Source organism: Hypanus sabinus, chromosome 13, assembly GCF_030144855.1.
Source record: "Hypanus sabinus isolate sHypSab1 chromosome 13, sHypSab1.hap1, whole genome shotgun sequence".
Taxonomy (NCBI): domain Eukaryota; kingdom Metazoa; phylum Chordata; class Chondrichthyes; order Myliobatiformes; family Dasyatidae; genus Hypanus; species Hypanus sabinus.
Genome location: NC_082718.1, coordinates 49,709,973 through 49,723,701, shown reverse-complemented (window position 1 = coordinate 49,723,701; position 13,729 = coordinate 49,709,973). Strand labels below are relative to the sequence as shown.

General features: G+C 44.2%; 1 protein-coding gene across 4 annotated transcripts in view; it reads right to left on the bottom strand.

Annotated features, from left to right (window-relative positions):
- The window catches only part of LOC132403851 (troponin T, cardiac muscle isoforms-like), a 46,881-nt gene extending 44,118 nt beyond the window's left edge, over nucleotides 1-2,763 (bottom strand). The window contains exon 1 of one of the 4 annotated variants that reach the window (XM_059987588.1): nucleotides 2,656-2,763. In XM_059987588.1, the coding sequence (XP_059843571.1) occupies nucleotides 2,656-2,736 (81 nt within the window). In that variant the 5' untranslated portion in view covers nucleotides 2,737-2,763. Of the gene's footprint in view, nucleotides 1-2,645 lie in introns of all 4 variants that reach the window. The other 3 variants (XM_059987587.1, XM_059987590.1, XM_059987589.1) reach the window with 3 other exon arrangements.
- Nucleotides 2,764-13,729: the final 10,966 nt, after the last annotated feature.

Genomic DNA, 13,729 nt, shown 5'->3' with positions numbered 1-13,729 from the left:
CTTAACACTCACTTAACCAGGACCAACAGTCAATGGGACAGCTTCTTTCTACATGCCATAGACTGATAAATTCATATGTCTATATACTGTGACAGAGTCATAATGCAAAGATCTTTATTCCCTCACGTTGTGTGACAGATGTCAAAAGTAAATGGATTTAAATTCAGTTCATCCAAGGAATGAGGATACTTCTGGAACCAGCGCTGAAAGAAGCCATGTACACACAGAAGTGCACTGTTGTACAAAGAACTGGGTGCAAACTCGGTGCTCTCCTGACCTGTTGCTGCACCCTGCTGTGCTAGGAATCAGCTCGAGGACTCAGCCCTCTGCTGGTATTCTTGCCACAATGAAGCTCTAAAAGTGACCCTGTTGCCGCCTGGAGTGTGCCACCAAAGCCGTAAGACTTCCAGGTATTGGATCTGCGTGGCCCACTACTAGGAGTGGCATCTCCTCTTCATGTGTAAACACACTGACGTACAATCTCTTGTCACTTCAGTGAGGTATGATAGAAGCTGCTGTCTGCCTCTCTCTTTGGGTGCACGGGCAGAGGTTTTCTCCATGGCTGGCAATTGTCATAAATAAACACTGAGAAACCTGAAGGTTGTTGTTGGATTGGAGTATAGAACTAATTTTTCTCTGGTAGTTAAACTTCCCTATGTTTTCTTGCATTTTTCTATAATGACCTATATACGTGTAATTGTTTAGTGAGTTTTCCAATAATTACAGAAAAATTGCTTCAGCATACCACTTGGCTATTTTATAGACAAGTTTTCACTGGAACTTTGTTATCGCTATCTAGTCAGAGTATGAGATGACTTGGTATCTCTTTCTTGTTTTTCCCATACTTGCAACATTTATTAAAAACTACTTGAACAGGTTTTGTGCTGCATTGAATTACAATGAGCCTTTGGAGCACAGAAGCAGAAGGATCCAACACTGTGGAGCACGTTCTGTCAGTCCACAGCAATGGGGCCACACACCATGCACCCAGGGCACAGCCGAGCCTCGCAACAGAGTGTTGTACAACTCACAGTTCACCCCTGCTTGCCCAACACCATCAGCTCCTGCTCCACTCTACCCCAGATCTCAGATCAAGGGACAACGAGGATAGAGATAAAATGAAGGGCAGGGGTTTATGCCAGGTTCCCACTCAGGAGCCTCGTGCCACTAGAGGGGTAGACAAGACTTATAGCACTATGATGTTACAGCTTGATGCGCATCAAGTAGTGCAGCAACAATTATCTTTTCATATACTTCAATTGTTATGTTTGTTTTGGCATTTCTGCTTGCCAGTACAACATGATCCCAGCACGCATCATTTGACATATAGAAGCTTCACAGTGTTTGGTGCTTTCTCTTCTTTAAGAAATCAGATTTAGGGCTTACAGTCCAAGCCAGAGCCTTGTGGTGCTTATTTGACTATTTTCTGAAGGCAGAGATCACATGAGGGAATGCAATAGATCTCAGAAGCCAAATGTGGTGACAAGGATTTTTAAGCAGCCCTCCAGGCTAGTAACTTATCCAGATGTTCAGTCAACAAACACACATTCTGGAAATGAATATGCTGTAGGCTTTGGCAAGTTATATGAAAAAAATATTTAAAATGCACACCAAAAACAGAAAAATCCATTAAAGAATGTATGCTATTTAATGTTCAATATCTTGCAAAATTGAAGAAAAATCTGCACAGTAAAATAATTTTTAAAATCCTTTCACGGGATTTCAGCCTTGCCAGCAAGACTGGCATTTACCATTCATTTTTTAAGACAGTGCATTATGCAACAATAAAGTTCATTAATAATGCTTCTTATGATTTTGTGCATGGTACTATCACATCTATACTGCAATAGATAGAACTAAAGCACAGCTGGGAGAGTTAAAGACGCACGTTAAGTCAAAGGTTGGAATTTGTGTTTACTGATAAACAGGGCATATTGAGGTTGGTGGGGCTGGGAATGAGGTAGAGTGAGTTGCATTGGTGGGAAGAGGACAGGACATCTGTAGGAGGGGATCACAATTTTAGACCCTGACACTGCTGGCTTTCCTTCTTTGGAAAAGAATGGAAAGAGAACCCAGCAGTGAATTTGGATCAGCTGCATCTCTGTCCCCAGAGACATTCCTTCATACCTTGCTGAGAGAAACGATACCCTTGCTTGAGGAAGGTTACTGAGTTGGAACTTTCATCCCATCAAAGTCATGAAATTGTTCCATTAATAGTGTCAGTTGATGTTTTGCGCTGTTTGAAAGAAAAATGCTCCCCAAACAGTCTCACACCAACATTTTCCTGCGCAACCCAGATCTTCTTGGGAGAAATCTGTAACAGCAACTCAATTACAAAGAACTAAAAAAGTCAATGAAACGCTAAAAATGAACCTGCCATTGTTATAATTATGATCAGCTTGCTCTGAACTTGTAAAGGACTGACTACTCCTCCCGAGTAACCAAAGTAGTAAAATTAATAATCGGTAACTAATAGTCGTGCCCTCATGAAATATAACTTTTCCTGCAGTAATTATAAATGTTATACCTATGGCATGGCCTCTTTACATTAATATTTTATACCCAGACGTTCGCAACACATTCTGAGAAGACAAAAAGCACGACGCCCTAACCAAAAGCAGCAGACAGCTGCCGTCGCCGCTCACCTTCCCTTACCTGCGACCACGAGCGAGTACCACTACCAGCCCCTACGCTCTCGCCTGGAGCAATGCGCGCACACCCGGCGCGCGGCCACATTTAGCGCGCGCGGACCCCCCGGGCGGCTCGTGACCGCGCCGCGCCGCGCCTTCCCATTGGCCAAGCGGAGCCCTTGGGCAAAGGCGGAGAGCGCGGGGGTCGCAGGTGTGCGAGGATTGGTGCGGAGGAGAGGTGTGGGTGTTGAAGCTTTATTAATCGCGTCCTTTGCAGGGCTGAGCGGGTGCTTTGCTTTATTATGGGGTACTGACAACAAACACTTGGTGTTACATTCCACATCTGCATCAGATTGCACTGGCTGTTAGCACTAGCTTCAACGGCTTTTTATTCTTTATTTAATATAGATGACTACACCAAAGGGGGTGACAGGGAGGGGTGTGGGGGCAGTATGCTTCCCCCTGTCGCTGTTGCTGCTCTTTGCTGAAGTAATCTAAAATTAATCCCACTGCCCTGCCAAGCCCAGGAACTATCCATATCTGCTCTGGAATCTTCAGCCCATTTGGGAGCATATCCAGGACACACGTGACCCGATTGTGATCTCAGGGTCACACAGAAAAACAGTCCACTACTGTTTCAGTTACTTCTGCCCTGTTAGCACACCAACCAGCATCCTCTTTGCTTTAGCTACAAACATGGTCAAAGCCATGTCCCTCCACCACGTCACCTGGCTACTCGTCTGTTGCCTTGTTAAGTCTGCACCTGTGGTGATCCCTTGAGTCTATGTACTGTGAGAAGGCCCGTCCTTCCTTTCAAAAATAAGTTTCCCATAAATCTTCTCATGAGCTGCACAACCATGCTTTTAGGACACGTTACCCTACCAAGCAATGCAATATATTCACTGACAAGCTACATTTCAGCAAGAAAATGCTTGTGAGGGATGTTACACAAGGCCCACCCTCTCAAAGTCCAGTGCTGTCAGTACCCTGGACTGGCTCTTACACACAGAAACTTAACAGCTTTAGTGTGTTCCTCACCATGTACTCTCCCTCTTACAATGTGCTGGTTGGCAGTATTCACTTATGAACATCTCCTTACATGGCCTGAAACATCAGCTATTTATTCCCCTCCATACAGGCCACATGTCCTGCTGAGTTCCTCCAGCATTTAATGTGTTGTATGTCCTTACGCTGCAAGACCGATGTATTGAAGACAGGCCGAGGATGCTGGAATACATAGCCACAAACGGGTGCTGGAAGACCTTAATGGGTTAAGCAGTATCTATGGGGGTGGGGGGGGGGAGTGGATGGGAGGAATTGTCAATAGTTTCGGTTAAAACCCTACATCAGGACTGAGGAGACATAGTCAGTATAAAGAGAAGTGGAATGGTACGACAGGGGTCATAGGTGGACTGAGGAATGATGAGCAGATTGATCCAGATAATGAGTGGGAGGGGTGGAGAAAGACGTGTGGATGATAGAGGAGGGCAGACTAAAAAAGGAAGAAAGAGTCTGGTGGGGGAGAGGGGGTGATGAAAGAGGCGACAGCTGGGGAGTGATAAGTAGACACACTAAGGTTACCACTACTAAGTAGGAAGGTAATATTGGAACCATAATGGCAATGCTACTGCTGATTCTCAGTATGCATCCAGAGGACAACCGTTAGAGCACAGAGTTCTATCTTAAATAAACTGTTTGAGATGAACTACAACAAGGACCACTGCATCCATCTCTGGAACATCATGGTAAGCACTGAGTCCACATGAGTTATATGACCCGCCATGTTGAGGGGATTCAGTAGTGCGACTGAAACTCCTTCTATGCAAGAGGCAGGGTCCTTCACACCACTAGCCATGCAAGGCTTTTGTTTAAGCATCTAGTGGTGAGACAGACTACCAAGTGGTTTTGATAGTCTCCTCCATCCTTTCCTAATTACCCGATGAGAGATGTTACTGTTTCAATGTTTTACCGTGAATTCTGAAAGGTCACTATCATCTTCTCTCACCTCTATTTAACAGTGAACCCTCAACAGTATGAGCAGTAACATAGAAATGTAGAAAACCTACAGCTCAATACAGGGCCTTCAGCCTACAATGCTGTGCCAAACATGTACTTACTTTAGAAATTACCTAGTTTACCCAAAGCCCCCTATTTTTCTAAGCTCCATGCACCTATTCAGGAGTCTCTTAAAAGACCCTATTGTATCTGCCTCCACCACCATTGCCAGCAGCCCATTCCACGTACTCACCACTCTGTGTAAAAAACTTACCCCTGACATCTCCTCTGTAACTGCTTCCAAGCACCTTAAAAATGTGCCCTCTCGTATTAGCCATTTCAGCCCCGGGGAAAAAGCCTCTGACTATCCACACGATCAATGCCACTCATCATCTTATACACCTCTATCAGGTCACCTCTCATCCTCCATCGCTCCAAGGAGAAAAGGCTAAGTTCACTCAGCCTATTCTCCCAAGACATTCTCCCCAATCCAGGCAACATCCTTGTAAATCTCCTCTGCAGCCTTTCTATGGTTTCCACATCCTTCCTGTAATGAGGCAACCAGAACTGAGCACAGTACTCCAAGTGGGGTCTGACCAGGGTCCTATACAGCTGCAACATCACCTCTAGGCTCTTAAACTCAATCCCACAATTGATGAAGGCCAATGCACTGTATACCTTCTTAACCATAGAGACAACCTGAGCAGCAGTTTTGAGTGTCTTTGTACTCGGACCCCAAGATCCCTCTGATCCTCCACAGAGTTTTACCATTAATACTATATTCTGCCATCATATTTGACCCACCAAAATGAACCATCTCATACTTATCTGGGTTGAACTCCATCTGCCTCTTCTCAGCTCAGTTTTGCATCATATCAAAGTCCCTCTGTAACCTTTGACAGCCCTCTACACTATCCACAACTCCCCCAACTTTTGTGTCGTCAGCAAATCTACTGACCCATCCTTCCACTTCCTTATCCAGGTCATTTATAAAAATCACAAAGAGAAGAGGTCCCAGAACAGATCCCTGAGGCACACCACTGATCACTGACCTCCATTCAGAATATGACCCGTCTATCACCACTCTTTGCCTTCTGTGGGCAAGCCAGTTCTAGATCCACAAACCAAGGTCCACTTGGATCCCAAGCCTCCTTACTTTCTCAATAAGCCTTGCATGGGGTACCTTGTCAAATGTCTACCACTGTGAATTGCATCAGGGAAATCACACTAAAATACACTGCAGTTTCAATCCGACCACACGATGCCCTCAAGGTGCAGATGACATACTTGCCCACTTCCTTGTGGACAATTTGCCAAGAATAATGTTGGCAGAAACACGTTTTATTTTTTCAAGATTCTTAGTTTCAAAAATGAAAAAGATTGAGGTATGTGCTCTCTTTCAGTTAGTTTAATTAGTCCCTCAGACAACCAAACCTCTTGTAAACCTCCTTGCCTAAAAAATTAATAGCGCAGTATTTTTTTTAACAGAGTAAAATGTCATTGAAAAGTGATTTTTCTGTTACAATTTGATTTGAACATCACCGATTCCTGATGGAACTAAATAATTTTTCTTGAAGAAGAAAGCCCTTAATTCCAAATGGAGTCATCAGGACGCCATCGTGACAGCATTTTTTTTTTAGCAGGCTTTCTTGTTTTAATGCATCTGAGCTTTCACAGATGGAAAGCATGCAAGGGAGCCGGCTGGATTTGAACTCAGCAGCCTTTGCTCTGAAGTCCAGCACTGATGCCACTACACCACCAGCCTGCTAATTTTTCTTGGGTAAGTCCTTTATGTTAGAGGACCAAATTGAACCTTAATTTAGCATTTTATGCTACAGCAGATGATATGAGAATGTCCACCTTTCTTTGTTGATAAATAATATTTTGATATTATATTTCTGAACAAAGATATTTTACTGGAAGCTCCATTTCTAGTAATACATTTTAAGCTTTCGTCTATTGAGCTTATTTGTATGACTTTATCTGGATGAAATATTTGAGAGAAACTATCACTTGACCATGACTGATCCAGTGCAAAAGAACATTGAAGTGGTGGATAGTACCTCAACTATGTTCAATCATTTTAGTCAACTAATTTTTCAATGCTGTTTTTTGACTTCAAGTTTTCTAGGTGTGCATGCTCCTGTGAAACAATACCAACATGTGTTGATAATTTGCTTTGTTAATTATATCCAAGAGATGCATCAATGCAAAAACTTTTTCCAAGTCATGGAGATTTTGGGCTAAGTTTCTGAGCCATGTTCAATAGGTTAAATATTCAAATTTCTATCCCATTCGGAGTGGTTAAAGGCCTATTGCAGAAATTTACCTTACATTTTTACAGTGCGTAAATGGTTTAAAGACATTTCTGAAAACTATTCCAAAGACACCCGGGTTAATAGGTTAATTGGTCACATGGATGTAATCGCGTAGCGCATGCAAGTTGGGCTGGAAGGGCTTGTTACCATGCTGTATCTCTAAATAAATAGATAAATAAATAATAAATAAAATAATACTATTATTTCTGATGGGGATTTCTGCACCACTGAGAGAGAATGATTGTTATGGTCCGGTCCAGAACCTGCATTCTGGTTCCTGATCTGGTCCGTGGACTCCAGACTCTTGGTCTTGTAGCCATCCCACCTGTGGATCACTGTGGCTTTTTGGGGCTCAAGGAGGCGACCCTGATGTCCATCGGCTGGCGGTGTATATAGGGGGTTCTGGGGCTGAGTGGAGTTGGGGTTTGTCTTGTTCATCTGGTTGCCTTGGAGTTCCTCCTTGTTAAAGATGAGTTCTTTGAACAAGTTTGGCAGTCACCCTGGACCTAGTTCCCTTCCTATCCCTTGCCTCTGTCGGGTAAGCCTGGCTTGACTGCTGTTGCCTGGTGGGGGACTTTGCCCCTTTCCATCCCTTGCTGCTGATGGGTTCTGCCCTAACCTGCCCTGTGCCCTGGGACCTGCTCAGGCCCCTGTGTTCCTGCCTGGGAGGTCTGGGCCCTGCCCAGGAGTTATTTGGCCTGCCCAGTGAACTCTGAGATCCTGCCTTGCCTGAACTCTGGGATCCTCCCACCTGCCTGAACTCTAAGACTCTGTCGGAACCCCAGCATCACCTTGAATGTCACGTCCCTCATGCACACCACGGTCTCCATGTCTTGTCTCTCATTTAGTTGTTCCTGTCCTGCCCCTAGTACTTAAGTGCCTGTGTCCTGCACTTGGGTCCAGCCTTTTGTCCCCTTATGACAATGGTTTTGATACTGGGGGACAAGGGGAACTGTTCATGGAACTGCTTTGGTGCTGATCTCACACATGGAGCTCGGTTAGTTTGACCAGAATCTTGTCAAACAAGCAGCGTACAGCTCTTGCTCTCAGCAGGTCATCAATACCAGCAAGAATTACTGCTTATATATTTGTTCCTGGATTGTAGCACTAATTATGCTGTATGGTAGCATCACACTGTACCATGTCTCTGAAGTTTTTTCCCATGAATTCAGCAGGACAGGGTTTCAGAAGAAGATGCTAGTAACAGGTCTTGGAAGAGGAAAAGATAAAATTAACAGCATTTTATCACCTGATTAGTAAATAGTTCTGCAAATACAGTAATTATAAGGCTAGATATTTCATTATCAGTGCTGCATTATTATAATATTTGCTAATTTGTTGATTCAGCACATCTTCTATACCATAGCCATAGAGCAAGTGTCTTTGCTTTCTTTGTAGCAAACCTCGTGTGATTATTAGAACATTTGTACTACATCAAATGCAACACTTTAAGGATTTTAAACACAAAGTATACCGCAGATGCTGTGGTCAAATCAAGGCGTACAAACAAGCTGGATGAACTCAGCAGGTCGGGCAGCATCTATTGAAATGAGCAGTCAGTGTTTCAGGCCGAGACATTGACTACTCATTTCAACGGATGCTGCCCGACCTGCTGAGTTCATCCAGCTTGTTTGTACTTTAAGGATTTTAATTGATTGGATTTAAAATGGCACTGAAGGGGTTGTGGCATCAGTGTGATTAAATAAATACAGGTCAATAAATTATGTACTGAGTACTTCTCTGGGAGACCCTCAGAGTTAAATGTGATTTGTACATCAGCTCTATCTGTTCTGACCAACACACACAAAATGCTGAAGGAGCTCAGCAGACCGGGCAGCATCTATGGAAAAGAGTGAACAGTTGACCCTGCAGGCCAATACTTGTCATCAGGACTGGAAAGGATGGGAGGAGTCAGAGTAAGAAGGTAGGGGAGGGAAGGAAGAAGTACAAGGTGACAGTCGATTGGTGAAACTGGGAGCGAGGGAGAGGGTGTAGTAAAAAGCTGCAAAATTGATTGGTGAAAGAGATAAAGGGCTGGAGAAGGAGGAATCTGACAGGAAAGCATGGAAGATCATGGAAGAAAGGGAAGTGGGAGGAATGCCAGAGGGAGCTGAGCAAGTAAGAAGATAAGGTGAGAGAGAGAAACGGGGATAGAGAATGGTGAAGGAGAGGAAGTGGAGGCAATTACCGGAAGTTTGAGAAATCGGTGTTCATGTTATCAGGTTGGAGAACACAGACAGCATGTAAACTGTGTGTTCCTCCAACCTGAGTGTGACAGCATTGTGGCAGTAGAGGAGGGCTTGGACTGACGTGATAGAATGGGGATGGGAAGTAGAATTGAAATGAGTGGCCACCAGGAGACTGGAGCGGAGGTGCTTGATGAAGCAGTCTCCCAATCTACGTCGGATCTCACCGATATACAGGAAGACAAACCAGGAGCATCGGATATAGTAGGTGACTCCAACAGACCCACAGGTGAAGTGCTACAGCACCTGAAAGGGTTGTTTAGGGCCTTGAATGGTAGTGAGGGAGGTATAGGGGAAGGTATGGCACTTATTCGGCTTGCAAGGGTAAATGTCAGGAGGGAGAGCAGTGGGAAGGGATGAATGGACAAGGGAGTTGCATAGGGAGCAAGTCACTGTGGAAAGCAGAAGGCAGGGGGAGGGAGAGAAAGATGTGCTCGGTGGTGAGATCCCATTGGAGATGGTGGAAGTTACAGAGAATTATAGGCTGGACACAAAGGTTAGTGCTGTGATAGGTGAGGATAGGAGAAACCCTATCAGTTGGCAGAGGGAGAATGGGGTGAGAGCAGATGTGCACGTAATGGAATAGATGTAGGTGAGGGCAGTGTTGATGATAGAGGAAAGACAGTCCCTTTCTTTGTAGAAGGGGGACACCTCAGTAGCTCTTGAATGAAAATCATATTTTCCCTCCCCCTACTTTCCACAGGGATTTGCTTCCTACATGACTCCCTTGTCCACTTGTCCCTCACCACTGATCTCCTTTCTGGAACTTAACTTTGCAAACTGAACAAATGCCACATCTGCCCCTACATCTCCTTGTCACCAACATTCAGGGCCCCAAACAGTCCATCCAGGTGAGGTAACACTTCACCTGCAGGTCTGTTGGAGTCCCCTACTGTATCTGGTGCTACTGGAGTGGCCTCCTGTATATTGGTGAGACCTGATGCAGATTGGAAGACCGCTTTGCCAAGCACTTTCATTCTGTCTGCCCCAAAAAGTGGGATCTTCTGGTGACTGGTGGCCATTGGCCACTCATTTCAATTCTACTTCCCATTCCGATATGTCAGTCCATGCCCTCCTCTACTGCCACGATGAGGCCACTCTCAGGTAGGAGGAGCAACATTTTGAATCTGTCAGGATAGCCCTCACCCAATGGCATGAACATTGACTTTTTGGACATGGTAATTGCACCCCCCCCCCCTTCACCATTCCTCATTCATGTTTCCCACTCTCACATTATCTGCTTACCTTCCCATCACCTCCCTCTGATGCTCCAGTTTCTTCCATGATCTTCTGTCTTCTTCTATCAGATTCCCCCTTCTCCAGCTCTTTATCTCTTTCACCAATCAACTTCCCAGCCCTTTACTTCACCCCCTTCCCCTCTCCCAGTTTTACCTATCACTATGTCATCTTGTTCTTCTCCCCACTTCTCTCCTTCTTAATATGACCTTCCCTTCCTTTCCAGTCCTGATGAAGGGTCTCAGCCCAAAATGTCAACTGTTCACTCTCTTTTATAGATGCTGTCTGGCCTGTTGAGTTCATCCACCATTTTGTGTAGGTTAGTTTGGATTTTCAGCATCTGCAGATTTTCTCATGTTGTGCGTTCTGATATGAGGGGTGAGGCCAACGTAGGATCATGGTCTAGCACAGAGGCAGGAGGTGCTTAATAGGGTGGACAGTTAGGGAGATGGTGCACACCCCTCTCTGCCTACTCTGACTTCAGATGAATGGACCTGAGGTTCTCAATGACATCTCACATTCTCTTCCTCTTTGTCAATGATCATGGGTTCGAGAGTCAGTGGGTTTGTTACAATACTCAAAGGACCCTTTGAGACCATCTATAATCTTTTCCATCTGTTGGCCTCTTACCATAATGGAGCTAAAAATAGAGCGTCTGTTTCTGGATTCTGGAGTTGGGCATCTGAACAATCTGACCTTTCCACTGGAGCTGGCTGGTGATAGTGTGACCTCGAAGTGTAGACAATACTGTCAAATGGCTGAAGAACAACTTTTTCAGAATCCTTCTAAGATCCAACTCCAGATCATCTTCAACAAGAACAAGCAATATGAACTTTCAGAAGTTGAATTGTTTTCTTAATAGGTTCATCCCAGGAATAATATGCAAATTGTAAAAACAGTTGTTTATGGACCACAGCTCCAGATATTACATTTACAACATTGGAAGTATGTTTTCAAATCTGCAGGGGAAATAACAGTAAATACTGTTGATACATGGATAATGGAATATTACCAGTATGTAGTTTCTTTTCCTGATTATTTAATCAGGTTTGACACATAATAACAATAAACCAAGCTTAGCACTGATACCAGTGGACTGCAGAATTTGCCAGCCCAGGAAGAAGATCGTTCTGTTGACATCCTGTGAACAATGAAAGAGTTGCATGCAAAATAGCTGAGATTCTTCAGGGAGTGTATTAATGAAGTGTGACAAATGGTAGGGGATAGTATAAGCATGTTTAGCATGATTGGCTCAGCTCCATCTGTGAAGGTCACAGCTGCTGTGATCTTTTTATTAACTGCTTATTCCAAACACCTGGGGGACTGGAGCTTGGGTAGTGGTTGGGTTTGGAACAAAACCCAGGGAATAGTATCCAGCAGGACGTGGTAAATAACTGGCACTCTGATGTAGAAAGATTAGAGGTTTATGCTTTTACAAAGAAGGTGAATCAATACAATAGTGCACTTTAAAAATTGATCTATCACATTATTCTGTTTCCCTCAGCATTTTGCTATTGAAAATTGATTTACTTCTCAGAGTGAACTGTTTTAACGACCACTTCCATTTGTATCACTCTGCAAATTTAATTTGGCACTTCTAGACGTGATTTCCCTACATACTGACACAATGTCTGCCTTATTACTTAGGATGATGTCTTTTTCCCAAGCAGCTCTTGTCTGGAATCATTGTAGTGAAATTGGGACCAAGTAGGCTCTGGATTGATTCTTCTTGGCCACCCTTGGGAGAGCTAGGTCTTTGGAATGTTGGATTGGCATCCCTATCAGGTAAGGTCTATTCTTTCCTTTAATTGCTACACTACTCTCTCCTGTTCCACATACTCTCTACACTGCCATGAGCCCCATCACCCCTAATGTCACTGAGGGCCAGGTTCTGTCCCTCTGAGATCCTGAACAGATCAGCAATGGAGTTCTCTAACTCCAACTCCAGAAAATCTCATCCTCTCCATTCCTCCCACTGCCTCTTCATTGTCTAATAATTGCCTCAATCCCCGGTTCCCTTCCTGGTTTGATTATTCTTGCCTTTCACCACCCCACATGCACTCTGAATATTACACAAGCACTGGGCCAGCACCTTTCCTGTCCAAATCCTGCCCTGGGACCAACTCCATGGTGAAATATTTAACATCACAAATCATCACAAGATGTCCCATGGCACCATACAAACAGTGTTTTGGTGTACCAGGACTTCAGAGCGACAGCCCCTTTTTCCACGTTCTCTACTCATCTGATTGGAACAATAGAACAGAAGGACGAGAGTAGCCAAATTTGCCTTTGCACTCGTTATGTGTGCAGCAAGTAGCCGCCTCACAGCTCCGGCACCCCAGCTTCCATTCTGATCATAGGAGCCTTACATGTGGAAGATGGAGATCCTCCTGGTGATAGTGATGGTATCTTCCAGGAACTGCAGTTTTCTCCCACATCACAGTTTGGTAGGTTAATTCCCAATTCTGATGAAGGGTACTTTTCCACAGATGCTGCTTTGTGCATCCAGCATGTTGCTGAAAGTTTCTTAACTAAAAAGAAAGGGTCTTCGTCAACCTTTACCAATTTTTATTGATCCACTCGAGAAGGAATTCTTTCTGGGTGCATTGTGGCTTGCTATGGCAGCTGTTCTGCATGCAATCGCAGGCAACTGCAGAGAATTGTGACACAGCTCAACACATCACGGAAACCAGCTTCCCCTCATGGACTTTCTTTATACAGCTCACTGCATCAATAAAGCAGCCAGCATGGTCAAAGACTTCACGTACCCCAGACATTCTCTCTTCTCTCCTACCTAACTGGAAGAAGATACAAAAGCCTGAAAGTATGTTGCACTAGGCTTAAGAACAACTTCTATCCTGCTGTTACCACATTATTGAATAGATTTCTTGTGTGATAAGAGGAACCCTTCCTCACCACCTACCTCATTATGACTTTGCACTTTATTGTTTACCTGCACTGCACTTTCTCTGAAGTTTTTACACTTATCGTTTTACCCTGTTCCATCTCAGTACACTGTATAATGATCTGATCTGTATGAACAGTATGCAAGATCAGCTTTTCATTGTACCTTGCTACATGTAACAATGATAAACCATCACCAACTTAAGACCATAAAATACAGGAGCAGAATTAGGCCATCAACTACTTCATCATGGCTGATCCATTTCTTTCTCAGCCCCAGTCTCCTTCCTTCCTCCCAAATCCCTTCATGCCCTGACTAAACCCAAATCTTTCAACCTGTGCTGTAAATATACCCAATGACTTGAACACTCCTTCGATTCAAGGCTGGGAACTTTTG